This window comes from Suillus bovinus (assembly GCF_016758785.1).
Source record: "Suillus bovinus strain UH-Sbo-P2 chromosome Unknown EDB93scaffold_107, whole genome shotgun sequence".
Taxonomy (NCBI): domain Eukaryota; kingdom Fungi; phylum Basidiomycota; class Agaricomycetes; order Boletales; family Suillaceae; genus Suillus; species Suillus bovinus.
In genome coordinates, this window is record NW_024542163.1 from 4997 (window position 1) to 25810 (window position 20814).

The 20814-nt window shown below is 46.5% G+C and overlaps 7 protein-coding genes across 7 annotated transcripts; 2 read left to right on the forward strand and 5 right to left on the reverse strand.

Annotated features, from left to right (window-relative positions):
• Positions 1-499: 499 nt before the first annotated feature.
• On the reverse strand, positions 500-1571 carry EDB93DRAFT_1094973 (uncharacterized protein; the record flags this gene model as incomplete). The annotated part of the gene is made up of 4 exons (XM_041446651.1): positions 500-871; positions 950-1087; positions 1249-1390; positions 1441-1571. The coding sequence occupies 4 exons, from the start codon at positions 1569-1571 to the stop codon at positions 500-502; spliced, it is 783 nt and encodes a 260-aa protein (XP_041302017.1).
• Positions 1572-5075: 3504 nt separating this feature from the next.
• EDB93DRAFT_1095017 (uncharacterized protein) lies at positions 5076-5909 on the reverse strand (the record flags this gene model as incomplete). Its single annotated transcript, XM_041446655.1, has 1 exon — positions 5076-5909. A coding segment is annotated over one exon (834 nt), but the record flags the coding sequence as incomplete, so codon positions are not given.
• A 1248-nt stretch (positions 5910-7157) lies between these two features.
• Positions 7158-8447, forward strand: EDB93DRAFT_1255956 (uncharacterized protein; the record flags this gene model as incomplete). The annotated part of the gene is made up of 6 exons (XM_041453873.1): positions 7158-7194; positions 7241-7566; positions 7615-7776; positions 7828-7998; positions 8048-8223; positions 8276-8447. The coding sequence occupies 6 exons, from the start codon at positions 7158-7160 to the stop codon at positions 8445-8447; spliced, it is 1044 nt and encodes a 347-aa protein (XP_041302019.1).
• A 2072-nt stretch (positions 8448-10519) lies between these two features.
• EDB93DRAFT_82735 (kinase-like domain-containing protein) lies at positions 10520-12720 on the reverse strand. Its single transcript, XM_041457624.1, has 10 exons — positions 12460-12720; positions 12057-12368; positions 11866-11999; positions 11757-11816; positions 11638-11703; positions 11464-11586; positions 11255-11385; positions 11123-11199; positions 10729-11071; positions 10520-10673 (listed from the first exon to the last, which is right to left on the reverse strand). Exons 1-10 carry the CDS (start codon positions 12571-12573, stop codon positions 10669-10671), a joined length of 1365 nt encoding a protein of 454 aa, XP_041302020.1. The 5' UTR covers positions 12574-12720; the 3' UTR covers positions 10520-10668.
• Positions 12721-12758: 38 nt separating this feature from the next.
• Positions 12759-14630, reverse strand: EDB93DRAFT_1213708 (FAS1 domain-containing protein). The gene is made up of 6 exons (XM_041451068.1): positions 14553-14630; positions 14038-14500; positions 13760-13985; positions 13402-13711; positions 13116-13351; positions 12759-13049 (listed from the first exon to the last, which is right to left on the reverse strand). The coding sequence occupies exons 2-6, from the start codon at positions 14255-14257 to the stop codon at positions 12962-12964; spliced, it is 1080 nt and encodes a 359-aa protein (XP_041302021.1). The 5' UTR covers positions 14258-14500; positions 14553-14630; the 3' UTR covers positions 12759-12961.
• A 1-nt stretch (position 14631) lies between these two features.
• Positions 14632-15233, forward strand: EDB93DRAFT_1180364 (uncharacterized protein). The gene has a single exon (XM_041450639.1). It carries the CDS (start codon positions 14726-14728, stop codon positions 14951-14953), a length of 228 nt encoding a protein of 75 aa, XP_041302022.1. The 5' UTR covers positions 14632-14725; the 3' UTR covers positions 14954-15233.
• A 1566-nt stretch (positions 15234-16799) lies between these two features.
• EDB93DRAFT_82822 (uncharacterized protein) lies at positions 16800-19044 on the reverse strand. Its single transcript, XM_041457628.1, has 3 exons — positions 18561-19044; positions 18327-18508; positions 16800-18272 (listed from the first exon to the last, which is right to left on the reverse strand). Exons 1-3 carry the CDS (start codon positions 18724-18726, stop codon positions 17154-17156), a joined length of 1467 nt encoding a protein of 488 aa, XP_041302023.1. The 5' UTR covers positions 18727-19044; the 3' UTR covers positions 16800-17153.
• Between the last annotated feature and the right edge of the window lie 1770 nt (positions 19045-20814).

Here is a 20814-nt window from a genome sequence, read left to right on the forward strand (position 1 = left end):
GCATCGTGTCATAGGTTACCGTCCAGACGGTAAGGGCAAGGGGACTGTCCGCAGGATCAGTCAGGTGGTGAAACGGAGCATGGGTATGCTTCGTCAGCGAAAGGATCCGGCCAAATGTACTGGCTTTGCTGAAGCGACAGGTAGAGGGCGAAAGGGAATGCAAGGATGACGAGGATGACAAGGGTAAGGTCGGGGTAAGGGTATGATGCGAGGGCTGATACGAGGAGGATCAGGAGGAAAATAGTAGGGGCCCAAGCGTCTAGATGTTCTTGTAACAACTGCGAATCATATTGCAAGCCAGCAAGACAAATTGGTGATGGCAGGCAGCAACAAATATCCCAGATTCATCAAAGACCGAGAACATCTTCTTGCATTGTTCAGGTCCCACATTCTGCCAACGTGCAGTGCAATGGAAAGGTATCTCGCCAGGGGCTCCATCATTGGGTATATCTTCCCAGTCATCAACACCGTCATTCTTGTCGAGTGCCTGGTCAAAAGGTTATTTTGCATGCTTACAAATAAAGCAAACACCCACTGTTCTTGACCTGATGTCGTCTTTGAATTTGTCAACTACATTGCGACCAATCCAGTAGTCTGTTCTTGGCTGACAAGAGTCATCACGAGACACAGAGTTATGAGACACCCAGCACTTAAGGCTATTATTACCGTCAATGGTGGCAAACCATTTGAATTGGAGTGATGGCTCATCTTCCAGTTTGTAGGTACACGGCGGACACGCATTCAACAGCCTCCAGTTGGGGGTGTCGTGCTTGAGTGCCTGCTTTAGCAGTACATCAACCCGATGAAGAATTTTGAGAAATGCATCATAGACAGCAGAAAATTGAGTGTGGAGATACAGTCGATACAGCATCTGAAGAATGGGTTGGATTTCAATAAACAATGAGTAAGCTATATACGAACATCATGTAAGTGGCACAGCATTTTGCACTGCTGCCTGAAGGCTGAACCGCAGACAAGTCCGGTGAGCCTGCTGATAGGCTGCAAGGGTACAAAGACTAATAGCAACAGTGGGATATAGGGGTGTGCAACCAAGATAACCATGGTAAATCAATGTTTTGTTGGGGTACTTATGAGATGATGCTTGGAATGAATCTTGGCAATGAACTACCAGCTGAATTTAAGTAACTATGAGTGGCGACAACAATATGACCTACAGAAAGTGTCAATGAGCTCAATGTTCATGAGTACCAGGACAGCATTGAGAGAAGGGTCTTCATTCGATACAACAGATGGTAACGAGGGCATGCCATCGCCAGAATCACGAGATCGGTAGTCTAGATAGGCGTTAACAAGCTGGTTCATTTGCATATCCCAATGGCTGGTTTGAAGCTCAATGCAATCATGTTGAGTCCTAGGGTCCATGTAGCAGCTGATAGTAGAATAATCAGTGTGTATATACAAACAAAGAAATAATCCTACAATCCTGATAGGTCTGCCATTTGATGAGATAGCCCTTGAAGAGCTTCATATTTGCCACCTTCATGGCTGAGGTCAAGTCCCTCATCACCTGGTGCCGGCACCCATGGTATGCTGTCATTGTAAGAAATCATGTCATTATCCACAATCATGCTCTCCACATTCTCTCGGTCCACCGTGGATAACTCTAAGTCACCATTAGCTCCAGTAGTTGGACAATGATTGAAACATACCTCGAAGATCAGACATATGCCTAGCATCAACAGCATCCTTGCGTGCCTTTTGAGTTGCCGCTTTAAGAACACCTGAAGTATGCTGTGTGCACCTGAAACCATGCTTGATAGCTGATTTTGACAAACCATTGATTTTTGTAGACCTCTGTGGCCAAGACATGTAGCGCCTTGTGATAACTTCAGCTTCATGGAGTGCCATAGACAAACAGCCACTCACTAATGCTATGAGGGCACTATCAATCAGGTGGGTGAGGGTACTGGAACAAGGGTAGAGTAAGCAGCAGCAAGCATAAATACAAGCCTCCACGTTGCAACCATGAGGGAAGGGGACCTACACATTGCAACCACAAGGCAAGGAAAGAGTGCAGACTTCCAACATGATTTTCCAGTGGTTTGGAGCTGGAGGCTGGAGGCCGATAATGACGACCAGTGCTGGCAGAGGTAGGCTATGTGCTGATGGGGCGGGATGGGTGTCAAGTGTCATTGGATGTCGTGCACTGCGTGGTGCTGTGGGTAGGGTGGAGGCTGATAATGGCGGCTAGCACTGGAAAAGGGAGTGCTGGAGTCTGTGGGAAGGTTGGAGGCTGATGATGGTGGCCAGTGATGGCAAAGGCAGATGGGGTTGGGTATTGTTGGGTGTTGGGGAGGAGTAAACACTTGATATTCCTAATACTAGTAATGGGCGGGAGGCGCTATGGACATTGCCGGGGGAAGGCACATTCTGTAAGTGGCGGGACAGTCAAATACCCTAAGTACCTACATTATTTAGGGTGTTATTTAACGCTGGTGTTGGGGAAACATTGTTGTTGAGCCAAACAAGTGTGGGCAAGACACATAAGCGCACAGCCTAATAAGGCTTACTTATTGGGATACCCAGGTGGGCGAATCGAACCTAATTTGTGTGATGGTCACACCAATTTTGAGACCATTGAACCTAAATTGTGACATGTAGTAAAAACATTAAAAAAATAACTAGTGCTGCCCAAAGTCCTTGTACTGAGTGTTTGCGACATGTCTGCACTTACCACGGCCCTCAGCCTCAACCTCCTCAGACCCATTCACCATGGATTGAAGCTCCATGCCATCCACCACTTGCTCATAGCTCTCTGACTCATTATCCAGCAGTAGATTACCTGATTCATCAGCACTATAGCCATGAGGGACAGACACTTCACCCAATGCAATGTGGTCCAGAATGGTATTCATGGGAATATCACTAGGATCAAGTTCAACGTCTGCTGCATGTGTGAAAGGAGGCTCGGCTTCCTTGTTGGCCTGGGAAGTTTTATATTGAGCCGTTTTGATATGATCCCAAGTTGCGGTGTCATTTTTCTGCATGTCATGCAGTGCATGGAGAGCCTCATGACTGGTGAGGCTCTCGAAAGAGAGATTGAATGCTGTGCCAGCCTTGCACTGAAAGAACGACTGAGTGTGGCAATGTCAGCGAGAAAAACAAGGACATTGTGAGCAACATACTTGTTTGACTATGTTGGGCTTATTAATAGTATGGTAACTATTAATGAGCCAGCATAAAGAATTTATCACAGGAGAGTGGGTAACATTGTGTCCAGTCGGATGACATGTGCAGCTTTGTCTTTCTTCAGCAAAGACAGTGACTCCTCAACAATGTCGGTGTGTTGAGATCATTTGATAGCAAGCTTGAACAGGTGCTGGATGCTGACATCACATGGCTGGGCAATTCCAGTGCAGCTGCCAGGAACAAAGTAGGTACTTGATCCATGGGCACTGCTGATCAAGCCAAGTGCGAAACTGCACAGACTTACTGACCAAACATCTAGCTTAGGATACATTCTTGATCATCAGGGGCCCCAATGAGCTCCTTTTTTCTTGTCCAGTACAGGAACTAGAATATTGCAAACATAGTCACACATGAGCAGGAATGTTGACCAATAAGTATCAGTATTGAAGAAGCACAGCTTAAACCCCAAGTCTTGTGCATCCTTGAATTGTGGCGTGGTTTTTGAGGGAAGTGAGCAAGCAGTTTTACCACAATAAATGACCTGAAACGGAAGAGCATCCCCAGAGGCAGAGATGCCAACAAGCACGGTGAACGCTCATTTTTCCTCCTGTCTGATGACGGCAACTTGCTTGGCACCAACGTCTTGGTATGTAGCAGTGTTTATGGGTTGATAGATGATGTTCGTCTGGTCAATGTTGACATAGAAGGAAGCATCAAAGATTGTGCAGTCATGGATAGTTAACATTAGATGATAAAATTGGTCTAGACAGAGCTGATTGGCATTGGAAGGAGTCTTTTGTGCAGTGCGAGTGGCTTGACGAAATGACCAGTTGAGATTCTGATGTACGAATTTCTTGACCCAAGACTCAGAGCATCAAAAGCTTGAACTGTCCTTGGCAGTGGCCTCAAAGATTTTGGGACAAGAGACAGTGAGACGAGCAATGATTACACCACAACAGCGCATTGTGTCCAAAGCCACACCAACAGTACACAAAGCACAGAGATCTTCAATAATGGCCTTTGTGACGTCGGGGTACTTTGAGAGGATGCTTGGTGGTGTTCCAGTGGTCAAGGGAAGGTTTCCCTTCTGAACACGAGCAAGGACATTGGCATGCCATACTGGCTGTGTCCCACTATGGTCAATCCATCTTCCTATAACCTGTGCAGAAATACCACGAAAACGAGAGGGATTGACTCGCTTAAGCTCACGCTCAATCTCGATCAGTGATATTCCATAGCCAACACAAATGGCAGCCGCTTCAACAGTCGGCCATAAGAGAGGGCTCTGCCAGTTGACACGCAAAGCACCTCTGTCCTCTTGCTTGCACTTATGGCCTAGGTTGGATGTCTTTGCATGCCTTTTGAATTGGCGGTATGGACGTGACACCTCTGCAATACTAATTGCTGGTGGCCGAGGTTTATTGTCATGAAGAGCTGAATTGATTGATGGTTTCTGATGAGACAACATGTGAGTTATTAAGATGAAATGAAAGATGATACATGCTTACCTCCTTCATGGCCTTTTCATGTGCTCGCTGCTTTCTCTTACACTCGGTTGCCCTTTCACGCTTCTGAGCAGTCTTCTCGAATATATTCATCCTTCTCTGGTAATGGACCAACTCCTGCTGCTCCTGATCCTTGAGCGCTGGAGCAGGTTTCCAGACAAGCTTTAGATGCTCATCACACGGAATCATTGGGAAAAACTGGAACAGACCAGCGCTTCAATCAGCATTGGAGGCACAGAGGTTAAGTTTCAGTTTAGCGGAGGTAGAGTTTGGTGGGGATGGTAATTGAGTTTCTATCTCAAAATTGTCGCTGTCTGAGTATGAGCTGTTGCCATCATTTGAATTGTCATTGGGATCAGAGAGCTGTGACATGTAAAGATATCAGTGAGTCTCAATTTTGTGTCATTGGGAATGAGGTATTCATACCTTGAGGTGATCATAAGCAATATAAAGAAATTCTCCCATGCGGAGGGAAAATGCTCTATCATTGGTGAACAATGGGTCATGAAACAGTGCATGCTTGATTGTGTTTATAGCTGCGATACCACACGAGAATGAGTCTCGCTGCTCACCATGCTGGAGTGTGGTTGCCCTGTCAAATTTGCCGAAACCATGATAGCCCAGCCAACGATTTATAGTATTGATGTTGTCATTAGGCCAGCTCCAGTCAAGGGAGTTGGCATAGGATATACTTTGGTTGACAGTATTGACCTCAATGACAGCCCAGTGAACATTGTCGATATTGATGGGGAAGAGAATACAATGAAGTGTGCCATCATGCAATGCAGAGCCAATAGTGCAAAGGCGAACGAAAGCCCTGTCTGTCTCATAGTTATTCCACTGTTTCTCATTGAGCCGAAGGATATCTGCAAAGTCAAGAGTTTTAACAGAAACAAACTGGAGGTCGGATGCCTGCATTTGCTGGACAACTGCAGCAATCATGGAGTCCAAAACACATCCATGAATCGGGCATGATGCCAACAGGAGTTGGAGCTCCATAGTCCTTAGATCTGTCTGAGCACTGAATCCCTTGAGAGGGGCATCCCATGGAAGGCTCTCTGAGACATCTAGCACCTCATCAACAACTTCCAACTCTTGTCCATCAGCTAGAACAACATCAAGTTGGTCTAAGACCCAGTCATAAGACATGCACCAATCACGCTGACTCTCAAGTGCATGTGACATGGCAGCCCAGTATGACACAACCCACATAGGAAGCAGATCATCAGGGAATGAAGGATGGATCACTGACTTATCTCTGTCTCAGAATGCACTGCTAGTGCGATTGCGAAGGGATGACGCTGCTTGAAATGGTGGAACAGGTCATGAAGCGAAATCTGTGGGCAACTCAAGCAAAGGGGAATTTTGGAAAAATGGATTCTAGTGGCCAATGTGTTGTTTTCTAACACTGTATGCAGGTTTAGAAGTAGTAATTCAGCGACAGAAAGTTGGCCAGAGGGGGCAATGGAGAATGGTGCAGGTATAAATAGCACATCCTGGAGTTTAGCACCTGAGGGGACACAGAGATCAGACATGGTATAGAATGAATGTTGAGGGGAGATGCTTTCAGACTGACCATCTCGTTGAGTGAGTTGTGGCTTAGTGCTCAGGTTTGCCAAACATGGGAGGATCCACACTGACGAGACAGACACTGAAACTACATATAGAGAAGATATTGTGTTGCCAGGCAGAAATAAAATTAGAGGCAATGTTTGTAGAGCAAGCACTTCCAGGTTGAGCATGAGGCCTGAGGATCAGCACTGTCAGCGCTCAGCATGTAGCACAAATGAACCTAATCACAGTATGTCACACATCACAACCCCCCTGTGAACCTTCGAACCTAATGCTCATTTGGTCACACCTAAACAGGGCCGAACCTAAGTGCATGTCTATACAGTACTAGTATACTGATGTTTTCATACCACATGATTGAATATATTGCCATCATTCCTAAACACCTTGGGTGCATCAGGAAAAACATTGGCCATGAGTTGCACTGTGCAAGATTACGTAGCACTATGTAGGCCATGTAGCTCAACAGAGCCTCCTCATATGATACATAGCTCAATAGAGCGCCCTCGTATGATACATATCACTACATACAGCCCTGTAGCATACTCGGATGCCAATATTAGCTATGCAATCCCACCTTGTTCATGATAGCCAATGTTGTGCTATATACCCAATATCATTGCTCCTCAAGCTCCGCACAGCCTGTACTACGAGAGGCGCTCAAATAATTCTAAATCAATATATCTGTTGAGGTAAAACTCTTCTGCCGCCTCTTGACTGATTCGGGGCGCGAGGTGAACTGGCTGAAGCACTCGGTCAACTGGTACAACTGCTGCATTGGGTCGATGTTGCCATGAAGACTTGGTGAGTCAAAAACTCTGTAGATTTTCGTCAAAAGTCTGAAGCGGGCGGAACCAGTGAATATACACCAGCAGGCATGCAAAATGACCCAGCAGTATCGACCATGACGCAGGCAATAGTGACGTTTTCATGGATGGAGATGGGGAGGACAGTGCTAACTGTGATGGTGAGTGATACTATGCTGCTCGCACACCACAGCTGAATGATTTTAGGTTTGCATAAGCATCCGCGATCACCCTCCAATAGTGAGGGCAACAGCCACAAACAGATGTGCGATTCTGAGGACTCACCTTCATCCCAGCAACAGTGTTTGCCACAAAAAATCCAATGGAGTAAAGGCCAAGTTGCAGCGCGTGATTACAAGGTAGCTGTGCAGCAGCTAATTAAATTTTCCATTAGCTCTTTTTGTGCCCGCCTTGCTTCTGAGTATGCGTATCCAGACCGCATGACTCAAGTATTGTGGGCAAAGGAGGCATGGAAGGAGAGATGTGCGTCTTACGAGATCGAGATGGCCTTCAATAGCGAGATCATACAAATTGTATGTGGTTTGTTTCTATTATTTCACCTGCTTGATTTCTGGCTTTAGATTACTTGTCGCATGTCACATCTCACCAGTCAGGTGAAAGGAAAGGTTCATTCACTTATCGAGAATATTTACGGCTTCGAGCACGGCAGTCGGGAGTCTGTCAAGTCCAGGAATCGCAGACTGGCCTGTCAGCTCAAGAACAAGTTTGGTCTATGTTACCGGGTGAGTGATTAATACGCTGGATCATATAGTCTACTTAGACTTTGTTGGAAGAACCTCGGAGACAAGAAAACTAAGGTCCCTCGCAGCAGGCTTTTTCACATGAAGTTGAATCAGAAAGCAGAAAATCTGCTCTGGTATAGTAACAAGAAAGACGAAGGGGTAATGTTTGAGAAGCTTTTTACTCTGTTTCCCATTCCTGCCTTGGCATTAGTGTATGCAGCGGTGAGTCATGTGTTTACTGGTTTGGTTCCGATATTAACATCTATGTCAGGCAGAATATTGTGTTGACGAATGGGTTGACGGCAAGCGGACAGATATTAGTTTTTCGTGTGGTGAGTACAAGGAGGCTTATGACAAGCACCTTGCTAACCTCAACAAATTCCACTTGCGAACAAAGGACCACGGCATACTCAATGGTATCCTGAAGGAGATTAATGATAATGGGAGGTAAGGGTCTTTCTTTTTTGGAAATCTCGCAGTCTTGCTGACGACGGTACAGAATCCATGCAAAAGTAGATCTGGCTGATGTCAGAGATGCAGACTGTCTCTCGGATGATGAGATTCACAATGTCATTCGCAAATATCAGCAGGGCAGTGGTGTGAATGAGACTGGTGATGAGGATGAAAATGAAGGTAGTCAATCTGAGGATAACAGATGCGAAGATGAGTAGAATAATGAATAATGAATGCATATCCAAATTGTTCTCACTTGTTTGAGTGGTATCACTGGTATGAACTATGTTGGCTTACTATTGGAGGCTATGTGGCACTACATAGCAGGGCTATATAGCTGATGTACGAGATACTGGATACAATGTAGCACAATTAATCATATAGCCTGAGGTATATAGCACTATGTAGGGGGGGGACCTGCAATGAGGCTACAAGTTGTATGTAGCCTATGTAGCGCTATGTAGCACTTCAATTTTTTCCTAATGTGGACTGTACATAAATGAATGTGTGCACAATGATTGCTCTTCGAGTGCTCTGTAAGTGTCTGTACATACATAGACAGTGAAAAAATGTGCAATTTTACAGGTAGTTGTTATTCACTGGGTGGTCTGTGAGTATCTGTACAGATATCCACAAAGTAAAGAGCTACTGTGACAAACTGGCTAGTAGGGACCAAGCTGTAGAGCTTGTGCACTATACAGCTCTGTACAGATCATTCTGGTTTGCAGATGATGGCAATGGATGTATTCAGGTGATCCCACTCACATGCAGTCATCACATGCAGTCTGAACTGGGTAGTGATGTTCCGGCCTGGCTTGGGCTCAAAGCTGCGGCTTAGGCTCGGCTTGGAGTGGCTCAGGCTTAGGAAAATCAGAGCCTGAGCCATGAGCCCAAGCCGGGGGCTTGAGCCCAACAGGCCGTGGCTCAGTAGGCCAATGTCACATGGCAGTCAGTTGCAGAGGATTAGGCAGGTTGGGAGTGGGCAGCGCACCTTGTTTGTCTCCTCAACAACTTTCTTTCACTCATTCCTCTTCTGCTTTCTCTTTTCCCCAGCACCTTCCTTTCTCCTTCGCCAAAGTGTCGTCCACATTCGCCTTAGCCATGCCAGCAAATGTTGGCGTGTGCTGGGCACATGCGCTAGATGCTGGTTGTTGCTGGAGTAGGGTAGTGGTTGCGGCAGGTGGTGGATGTCATTAGAGACCGGATACTTACCGACAATGCAGAAGTTGAGCAAGTTTCGGCGTTGGATGTCAGAGAGGACAGGTTGATTGGCCTGCTCAAAACCTAGGCAAGGTAAGTGGTGTCTATCACAACAAGTAGATACACTTACAATCTATTATGCACATCCTGATTTCCTGAGCATCTTGCACGTCTTTGAGGAAATGTGTGTGCTCCTTGATGCCAGGTACGTTGAATGCTATCATTAATTTTGTCAGAATGATATGGATCACGGTACTACAGTCCACGTACTTTGTGAGTAAGCACCAACAGCTATGACCAACTTGTCGTAACGTAAGTTGAACACATCACCAGGGATCTGAAATGTGTTGTTTAGTATATCATGATCATAGGCTTTTGAATGGGTACCTACACATTGCTTCTATGGCAGTGCCACTGAACATGCCAAAGCCGTCAGCTCAGGCTTCTCGAAACCCAAGCCTTCCTCAGGCCATGACTTAGGCCTGGGCTGGGCCCAGCTTGGGCCGGCCCAGGGCCTCAAGCCGGGCCGTGCACATCACTAGAACTGGGAATTTTGGATCCAGAAGTCATTGTCCAAACAGCACCTAATTGTTGGTCTTATGCAATGAAACATGACTTTCAGGCCCCACAAACATATTGGAATACTCAATTTTGTCAAATTTCAGAAAGAAGTAGGTCCATTTTAAATAAGTGGGAAAAGTTCGGAATAAGTAAGGACTAAGTAAACTCGTGATTTCCTGATGCAGGTAAATGAAAGATTTAGGTATACATTCATTCACGTACATGTACATAACCTGAGTTCGTGATGAACGGAAGAACCTTCTCAAAAACATCCTCGGGATATCAACGTTTCAACCCTGTGCATGTTGACCACTATCTTTCATTTGACAGGTGGAAATACGTACAACGGCCAGAATCAAGTAGCAAATGAAATAGCTAGGTTATTAAGCTGTGCGTAGTGTTACATCAAATATAACTTACGGCTGACTTCGAGATCCACGGAATGTAACCCTTACAATCCAAAAAACTTCCTCGGCACATCGGACCACATATGATGACCGGAAACGGGCGAAAAATTCCGCCATGGAACCTTCCCTCCATGTAAGTATCCCGGAACCTTCAGCTCTGACTCGTCATCAGCTGCAACGTATGACCCTGCGGTATCCACTCGTTCCACCAGGTGATCTGCTTCCTCTTTCAAGAGAGAGGCGGCAAGCGACGGAAAGGCTGTTGTGGTGTTCACACTGGACTCACTGGTAGTCAAACAAACATCAGGGGCACTGGAAATATCCCCCTTACCCAGCTGATCACCTTTGTCATCCGGCCCTGTAACTTTCACATTCTCGTTTGATCCTGGGTCGATCCCACCTAATGAGAGTGATGCCTGAATTTGATCGCACACGTCGTGGAACTCGCCGTCTGCAGCATCTTCTTCACCATCTTCCTCGCCTTTGTCAGCGTGCACATGGTCTTCACCCCAACCGCCACTACCATTGCTTGAAGCCGTACTTGGTCGTCTGCTGAACCGGTTGATAATGCGCGCTGACATGATGGCGGTGCGCCACCGCTTGCGAGCGTCGAAATTTTCTCTCAGACCTAAGATGACGTCGTGTTCCGTAGAAGCCTCATGCGTCGTCAACCACTATCAACATAGTCAGCCCACAAATACGTAGATGATGAACTCGTAACTTACATGATTGTTCAGAGCTTGTTGTGCAGTAGGTCGTTGCGACGGATGAGGGTTCAATAAAAGTTTAATAAATGTCTTCGCTGTATGGATTGATATTAGTATACACACAATCATCACCATCAACCATCAGCTCACCCTCATCGGAGACTTTGGACCAATATCGCTCGTGAAATTCAATCTTGGCTTCTGTGGTCTCCCGAATCATCTCATGCGTATCACCTCCTTTGAATGGAGGGTAACCGCAGAGCAGAACATAAGCGATGACACTGCAAGGAGGTCACGATGTCAGCACCGTCGACCTTTGATCACAAACATGGGGTTTGATGCAATAAACAAGCGCTTACCCCGTTGACCAGATGTCCACTGCTTTCCCGTGCCCCTGCTTATTAAGAACCTCGGGAGCGACGTAGCCAAAGCTCCCGGCCAGCGAATGCAGCTGCTCTTCCGGAGAATGCAGATGTTTTGCACTTCGAACGAAGGCGTCATTGAAACATAAGTTCAGGAAGGGTGGCCCTCACATTCCGAAGTCAACTATGACGACATCGCTATCCGGGTCTTTCGTTCGGTACAAAATATTCTCAGGTCTGTACACGTATTAGAATTATGATTTCGGCTTCCTCGGATCAAAAGAACATACTTCAAGTCCCTATGCACGATATCATGCTCGTGTAGGTACTTCACTCCCGACAAGATTGACCTGAGACGATTCGTCAATTTGTAGATAGTGTACAACTCTTAAAGCATACCGGATGACTGCAACGGCGTCATTTTCAGTAAATTTTCCTCTTTGCAATATACGATCAAAGAGCTCGCCACCGACAGCTAGCTCAAAAACAAGATAATACTTTGATCGAGACTCGAACCATTCATAAAACTTGACCTGTATTGTTCTCGGAGGTCAGACACACATCAGAACGGCTGGGCGCAAAACACGAACAATATTGGGGTGGTCAAGACCCTTTAAAATATCCATCTCGCCCCAGACAGCAGCTTCATTTCCCTTTACTTTCTTCTTTGGAATGACCTTTAACGCAACCTCTTTCACTAGTGCGGCGTGGTTGTGTCCTCCCGGTGATGGAGGGGCGGAGGAATTGGATGTTCGAGAAATGGACCTCTTCATATGATGCGGATGGAGAAGAGGAATGCAGGATCGACCAGGGTTGTGGTCAGTTGGAGATGATGGCGACGTCGGGAATGCCCCTTTCTGCGAAACATCGGCTAGGTCAGGGGGGACGTGCCATGTCGCTCGCTAAGGTGCATAATTAGATGATTGATATGATAGCCGCATAGGAGGTGGAGGAGATATGCCTCAGAGTCATACCAATGGTCCCAAGACTCACCATGACTTTTCCAAACGTCCCTGATCCAAGAATTTCATGGATCTCATACGATTGTTTTTTCACGAAACTGGGAGGCTGAGGAAGCAAAGCTTCTTTCAGTGATAAGTGTTTCATGGTAGACACGGTGATGGTGCGTTCAACGTAGAGGGAAGGTGTGTAGCGCTCAGCAGCTCAAATAGATAGTGGAAAAGTGCCCAGAAACCACTAATGGTTAGGTGTGGACCAAGCCTAATTATGGACGTTCTCAGGCCCAGAACTGACTAGGGACTGGTCACCATGGCACTCCCTCCATCAGATAAGCTTTTAGAAGAACGAAACCTACCTACATTCACTCAGTGATTGACAACAATATTACTATTACACTAAAGAGCTACAAGATGTGAGATGAAGAATCACAAATAAACGAAAAATATAAACGAAACAAGCATTAATGAGCAACTATGCAACTGGCCTCGACAATAATATCCCAAGCTTGAGAGGTCCGTCTGAATCAATGAGTCTTTCAATGTCCAACAGAAGTATTATGCGCAACGCCCACAGGGCCGGTCTCGGTGGTCATCGTCGCGGCAACTGAAGTAGCCGATTGATAGCTAAATGACGAAAGGGGAGATGAGTCAATATTGAGTGATACCATACTACTGACATACGATACGCACGCAGAGGTAGCAGCGGAAACGTTGACTTTCGTGTCGAGAAGAACACTATCGATGACATGTACGACTCCATTGGACGTCAATACGTCTGACCGCATGATGCGCGCCCAATTGGAGCCGGCGCTGGACACGTACACTCCAGAGGAGTTGGTCTTGAAGGCGAACGGTTCACCAGAGGCCGAAGTATAATTATTTCCATTCGTAAATTCTGACGAGTAAACGGTTGTAGCATTAATAATCTAGAAATAGAGTCAAACCAAGTAGGACGAGTTGTGATGAAAGGACAAACATGGTTCCCGAAAAGTGCAATCAGTGCAGTATTATTTGGCAGCAAACCGCCAATGCAGCTCGCTGACGCAATAGCAGAATTATTTGGCGCGAAAAGGGTTATACCGCGAGCGTTGTTGAGCACATCGAGCAGTGTACTCGAATTATTGGTAGGGACAGTGATAGACGAAAGTCCACCCGCAACGCTTGTGACGTCGTAAGTACTGTTAGTAATAGTATTGGACAAGTTTTGAGGAATATCAAGGACAGAGTCGATGACAAGGACTTCGATGTTTTGATAGGCTGTTTTGTTCACGACCGGAACAGTTGTGCTAAATACCACTTAGAAGCAGTTAATCAATAGACATGGAAAGTCTCACCCATTGTTGAGCACAAATATCCCATTACTTCCTTTCGACCACGCTAAAACCTGGGATTCATTACCTTCCAACCAAACGAGTGAGGAATCATTAAGCAGCGTTCGCCCAAGAGTGATGTTTGGATATGACGGAGTTTGATCGGTAAAATTACCGTGTACGATATGGTACGAAAGGAGATCCAGAATAGATGTTGGGTCACTTGTGAGATTGATAGGAGAGGAGCTGACTGTAAAACAAGGATTAAGTGCCATCCTTCCGTTATATGGTGAAGTACTTACAAGCCTGATTGTTGGGTGCAAATAATGTCCAGTTACCTGTAGAGAGTGACTGCGCCACTTGCTGCCCACCAGATGAGCTACTTAATGCAGCACTCGCAGAAGCCAGCGTTGTAAGCCCATCAGTGTTTAAGGTTTGTACAAGTCCAGCTAGGTATTGCTGCCAAGCCTGGCCGAGAACAGCAGGGAGAACAGTGAAAAGAACAAGCGACGCAAACAACATGATAGTGATATGGTGATTGTTGGGAGGAACGTTAATTTCTTGGTGCTCTTTAAGATATATAATTCACTCACCATTTGTAAGATCCATGATGCAATGCGCAGCGTACTTCAAATCTCTCCGATATTCACTCACCCCCATGATCGAAAAGTCATAGGGGCCTTCCGACTTCTGGGATGCCGACAACATGCCGAGAACGAAACCTGCCAAGTAAAAAACAATTGGCTTGTTCGTAGTGTCGGCACGCTATTTAACAGAATCAGCAACAGTCGAGAAGACAATTTAAAGCTCTGCTGACCTACATAGTATTCTCGAGGCAGGGCCAATCATGTGACGGTCACAATTTGATAGATTTACGTGAAAATGCCAATTGCTGACTAAGTGTCGCATCTCAAACTCCGCGACAGCCTCGCCGCTGGAAACGTCTGTGCACCCAACCTTTTTTATTCGCCACACCACAGAGAAACAGACATGGCTCGTCGCGCAGCACCAGCAAACGCAACACCTGCATTCTTCACAGCACCTGCACGCCGTCAAATCGTTGATCCAAACGAGTCTGCTTTATCCCGCTTCATTCGAGAACAAATCGCTGCTCCAGAAAAATTACCCGGGAACATCAGCATCGTGACGGGAATGGGTGTGTTTGCAGCCGGAATTTTTGTTGCTAGAACATGGGGAGACATGTTGGTACCTGCGTGAGCAAGGCAGAAACAGATAGCAGGATGAGTTTGGCGGTGTTCTTTTTGCGGTGGCCGTCACTGCCCCAAAAATGGCTTGGTAAGTCAGTTCTTTATGGTATAGATATGGTCTCCTGATTTATCGACCACTCAGAGAAAGTTGTTGACACATCATGTTGTACCTGCATATCTCCACTTTGATCTGTCCATGACCGAACGTAATAGCTAGCTCACCCATAATTTCATCCAGTCTTAGAGGGTTGAATAGGTTGTTCCCAATGCACATTGCCGTTTATTGTGATTGCGTCCCATCAGGTCACTTGAATGCTGGTTACAGCTATGTTAGGCTGGAAGATGGGCCACGTGCATTGCAACCACTGCTGGCTATGATTCATGAAGTTATTCGCACAAGAAGCAACCCATATTATCGCAAGTTCTCAAAGTTGGTTCTGTATGGAACGTTTGTCAACCCAACTGACATGCGTGATAAGTGTTCACCTTCAAATCCGCGGTGAAGAACACCGACAAAGTAGGACAATTCTCGGAAATATTGACAACCGACCGGAGTCAGTATCAGGGTGCGTGCATGCGTATCTCCACAGTGCGATCTATCCGCCATGATTGTAGTCTAACGTTGCTGCAGAATATTTGTGGTCTTATTGCTTTATTGAATTTACTTTACGAAATCCACTAAAGAGTTTGCTTTCCCGCGCACAGTCCACAGTTTTAAGCTCAATCGTCTCCGATTGTTTTCTATAACCACCGTGGGCGGTTTGTTCTGTTTGCCACGGCACCTCCTCCCACTTTGTGAGCGATCTCCCACCACGTAACTGTCGCTACTCACGTCCTTCCGCCAGCAAGATTCGGTGGTTGAGATTACCCGTTTGAAGATCGGTGTTCCACTCTATGTGCTTCTTCATTTAAAAAAAATCCTTGGCCTCATCAAGGAAGTACAAGGTGTGCTGGGAGACACATAACGAACACCTGGAATATCCTATGGCTTTTCTGGGGAAAACTCGGACCATTTCCTTGGCCAAGCTTACCCCACGTTAACTGTACTTGGAACCACGCGTGAGTAGTGCTACACAAACCACTTAGCCTGAATTGACACTAGCAAGACCTTGGCCACATTCAGGGTACCACCGTACCTGGTCACCGCCACGACCCGACCTGCGGCACAGTCACAAGGATATGCCGGCGCTGTCCTATCAGGAAATTGACCAACCAAGTCCCACATATCGCCGACAGGCCTCAGTCATGCTTCCTCCATCCAGGACGATGCCCTCGATTCTGAGCCATCTCCGACAGATTTATGAATAACCTACGCCATTAATATTGCCATGATGAAGATCGGGATTTGCAAGTCACAATCACCCGCCAGCCTAACGGCCTGTGAAGATATGTCGTCCGACACATGTTCGCCTCATTCTATTTTCTGCAATTGCGTTGACTTAAGCATATACTTTGTTACCGCCGCTTCCTCTAGCCACATACGGTGGAACGTCTGCTGTTGAACCGGAACAGCGGTGACCATGTGTCATCATGTTGTCGTGTGACACCGTGGCGGGGAACTAGAATCATACAGCTGGGCAGTACCACGTATCTCAGTACTTCGTTTTTGCAGTTCAGTGTCAGCAAGACCGTCGGGAATCATGTACCGCGGTCTAGATATTTTTTGTATTATTTCCATATGCTATATCAAGTTCATGCTATGCCTATATTTATTGATTGCGATGTATCCCACAATGATATGCAACTTGAGGCTGAATCCAGGATTACGGTGCCGCCCGCTCAGGTTTGAGGTCATCACCTCCGTGGGTAATCCGTGATTGTTTCTCCCGCAACATGGCACTCGCGACCATCGGTAATCACGGAGCGATCATCCCGATTCTTTTTGGGCAAGGCGGGAATCATCGATGATCAACCCACTATTTGAGTTGCAGAATTATTATAAACGGTCAGATACTTGACAGTGATGTACAATGCAGGTACTAAAAATCAAATCAAAGCAAAGCAAAAACATACGATATGCGAAGAGCACGAGAACAGGGTCTAGGCAATAACAGATAAGCTGAGTAAACAATGAACTTGATAACCCCCCGTATGAAACTGAGTAGTGGAAATGATGAATTCAATATATATGGAGCCACGTATGATCAGACATTTATACTGCCGAAAAAACATCCGTCAATGTCTACTAATGTTCGACAAGGTTCAACACACTACTGGGGTTCAGAGGCAGAGTCCGTTCCCGATCTAGCGGTGGAAGTTGTGTTCATTGATGACGCGTGCGAGCATAGCGGCATTGACTGCATAGGTGTCAATGGTGCCGAGGCATGAATATTCCGAAATTGCGTGTGGTATTGATGCATGGTTGAGCCACTGCCTTGCGGATATCCGGCTGACATGGTAGAAACTGTGGAATATTGATGGTTATGGTATGCATCCTCTTGCACAGGTGCCGCTGAGTTCCCTTGACTGTGGTCAACAACACCGTAGTGGTGAGAAACGTCAGACATTTGTGACGGGGATTGTTGGGCTGTATAAACGTTGTGGGAGCTGCTCTGAGACGGATAGAAGGAGTTTAGCGTGGGAAATCCATAGCTCGAGGAATGAACTGATGGATTGTTCGAAGCTGATGGCCCCGAGCGGCTGGAACCCCATGATGGAGCTACTTGGTACTGACGATGCATGTCGTCTCCAGCGCGTAAAGATGGTTCTGGACCACTCTGTGACCAAGATTGGACGGGCATGCCTGCTAAACCGTCTCTATTAGAACGACTGGAGTGGTGCCACTGCCCCTCACTTCCACTCTGACTTGGCAGGTAAGACGCTGAGGGGGCATGGGTTGTATCTTGCACGAAGGGGGGGAAATAAGTAGTACTCGTCGATCCGCGAGGTACGGATGAGGATGGGCCCATAACGGCATCAGGCGTGACGCTCCCGTGAGAGGATAGGTACGGCAACCGTATATCGTTTCTACTATGGGGATGATATGGTGACGAATCAGCCGGTTGATGACTCGACGGTTGCGCCGGAGGCGAGTAGGAAGCATCATGTGTGGCCTCCGCGGATGTACAGACTTCTAGCCTACTGCTCTCATATCTTTCTTGAGAATCATGATGGTATTCGACAGGAGATATCTCGCCGTACTCAGGATTGGAAGACTGATCGTCGACGGAGTCCACGGTTGAAGCAGAGTCTCCAGCCATGCCCGTGTAGTCTGCTCTTCGTTTTTTGCGGCTGTTGTTCGGTCTCCGTTTATAAACGTAATCTGGATACTTGATATTGAAATTATCCTTCAGCTGCTTGGCTTGATCAAGGTAGAACTGCTTCTCGGACTGAATGATCTCAAGGTCAGAACTACCGTCACAAACGTGAATAAAATACATTACCATGTCCATAGCATTCCATTCTCGACTTAAGACTTTGCTTACATCCCCTGTCCGCATTGATTGATTTTCCGCAGAGACTTGGGGTCGTCTCCTGCGAGCAAAAATCATGAACGCATTCATGGGACGTTTAGGCGTGCCATCTGCATTCAAGGCCTGTGATGTCAGGGAGTTGTTTCCGTCGTCTAAAGTTATTTGAGCGAGATGTGTGGGTCTCATTATGACAAGGTAGCTCACCGTCGATGTCTGTGTCCATCTTGTTTGCATCAGGATAGAACAAATAGACAGCAGTATCGTCCTCTGAACTTGAGAGAGAGCTCTGGTCTTCGACTCCTTCACGGAAGGAGACATTGGAAGGGTCGACATATTCCGCTACAGGTCGTTCTCGAATGAAGCGGTTCATGTCCACAGCGGCGGGGGGGACGGGTGACAAGCTCGAGCTTGGATAGTATCAAAGAACAAACTCTTGCTTTTTGTAAGCGCGAGTGACGTTCCAGACGGGATTGCAAACTAGACTGAGACTGATTTATGACAGCCCTGGAATTAGTGACTCGTTCGCTCCTGATACGAGGAGTTTTGAACAGGTTTGTTGACGTACTGAAACCAAGAAATAACGCATGGTGAAGTGAACCGGAACAGGCAGAATCATTAAGTCTGATCATAAAAGTAGAGTGAACCTAGTGGTGCCTTCAGGATTCGCAGAGCTCGTTTCCTCGGGTATGGCTCGCAATTACTGAGGCCGAGCGCCGCTGGCTATAGCGACCTTTCATCATGATCAGTGGCGGCTGCTGAAATGTTTCTCCGCTTCGAAATATCCAAAATCGTGGTTGTCAATCCTGATTCCAGCACTTGCCATTAATTATGCGTCCAGAAAATGGAGTGCTAATTTGGGCTAGATCTGTGCGAACTGAACATTGAAGACCCTTAAATTTTTTGGCGCTCAATCCCCCAAAAAGCAACCTTGTCCGAGGATGGCTAGAGAGTGGTGGGTGACTCGTGTCGAGCGCGAGGCCCTTACGACTTATGTTAACCCAGGTTGTGAAATTTTTTTGTGATCATACCTCCAATTGTGATTTTTTTTAAATGAAATGAGAGGATTTCTCCTCCGGCGGAGATTGCTGAGAAATAATTTCAGGCTACGCGGAAGTAACCTCCAACAGTGCCGGTCAAGCACAGATTATTTGAGTCAGTTCAGTGACCGTCAGTCCCCTTACTCCGACCGTCGCTGTGCATACTCGGAGATGGGCTTCAGCCTAGACTTTACATTCTCAGTTCGGATACTTCCGCTGCATCCGAGCCGCGAAGTGCTCTCTTTCTTACTACTAGCATGCTGCATGCTTCTTTCCGCTGAACTCGTCGACAATGAACCCTAGCTTCAGGGAGCACCCTAATTCCTTGTCAGTTCAAAGTTCTTGCACAGGCATATTATGTATCACTTGCTGCGCCATCTTCTGATTCCGATCAAGATCATGACATCAAGGCCTACTAATCGTCCACACTTGGGTTAGTTCACTTTGTGAATGCTCTTTTAGGACGAGTTCAAGGAACAACGCGTGGCCGATGGCCTGTCTTTCTAGCCTTAAGGGTCAACGTAAAGGTAGGATTGCCAACTCAGGGTCAAACTGCGTGTGGCACGAGTAAAACTTCAAGTTACAGAATAATTTCAGCACTGGTTCGCTGCAGGCCTGCAGCCGAGTTGGCCGACTGAAGTTTTTTAGGCAGTGAAGCAATTTTTCTGATAGAAAGGTTGTGAGTATTGTTCTTTTCGCCTCTTAAAACCAAATGTTGATCAGCGAGAACCCGATTGTCATTTTTCTGTCGACTGCGGGATTGCGTCATATCGGCAGTCTCGATACGCGTCGTCTGGCGATCCGAGTCTTGCTTAGATCCACATGTCGGGCTATGTTAAAGCTAGCATCGCACCAGATCTGCGCGGAGAAGATAGAAGACCAATTTGAAATAGCAAAACCTTTTCTCATGTAGCGCAACCCTTCAGTATCTGATGGTAAGTCTCCAAGATCAACGAATATGATAAATGTTCGTGTCGTCGTGGCAGGTTTGCAATAAGCCTCTGATCGCACTGTAATTCCTCTTGCAGACTCGAAACTCAGTAGCAATCAAACTTCGCAGTTGTTCATGATCGTTAATATGGTTTGGTAGCAAGAGAAGATCTCACCACGATCCAAGAAAGTCGTAAATGTGCCTGGTTTCGGTACTTAGTCAAGGGCAAAGCGGCTATCTCCTTGACGGCATTACATGTAAAAGCAACAAGGGAGCAAAAAATGTGGTGAATGATGATCTGCGCTGCGCTATCAAAGATCTACGTCAGTACTTGCTATTGTTGTCCTTGTGGTCTAGTTTTCTGATTAAGAGGGATTGGACGCAGTCTCTGACTCGGAGGAAAGGTTAACGATCACATTCTCTTCTCGAGGAGCTCACGATCCAATAGATAGCACCTGCACGACAAGGTGCTCGATGCCGACACCGAAGA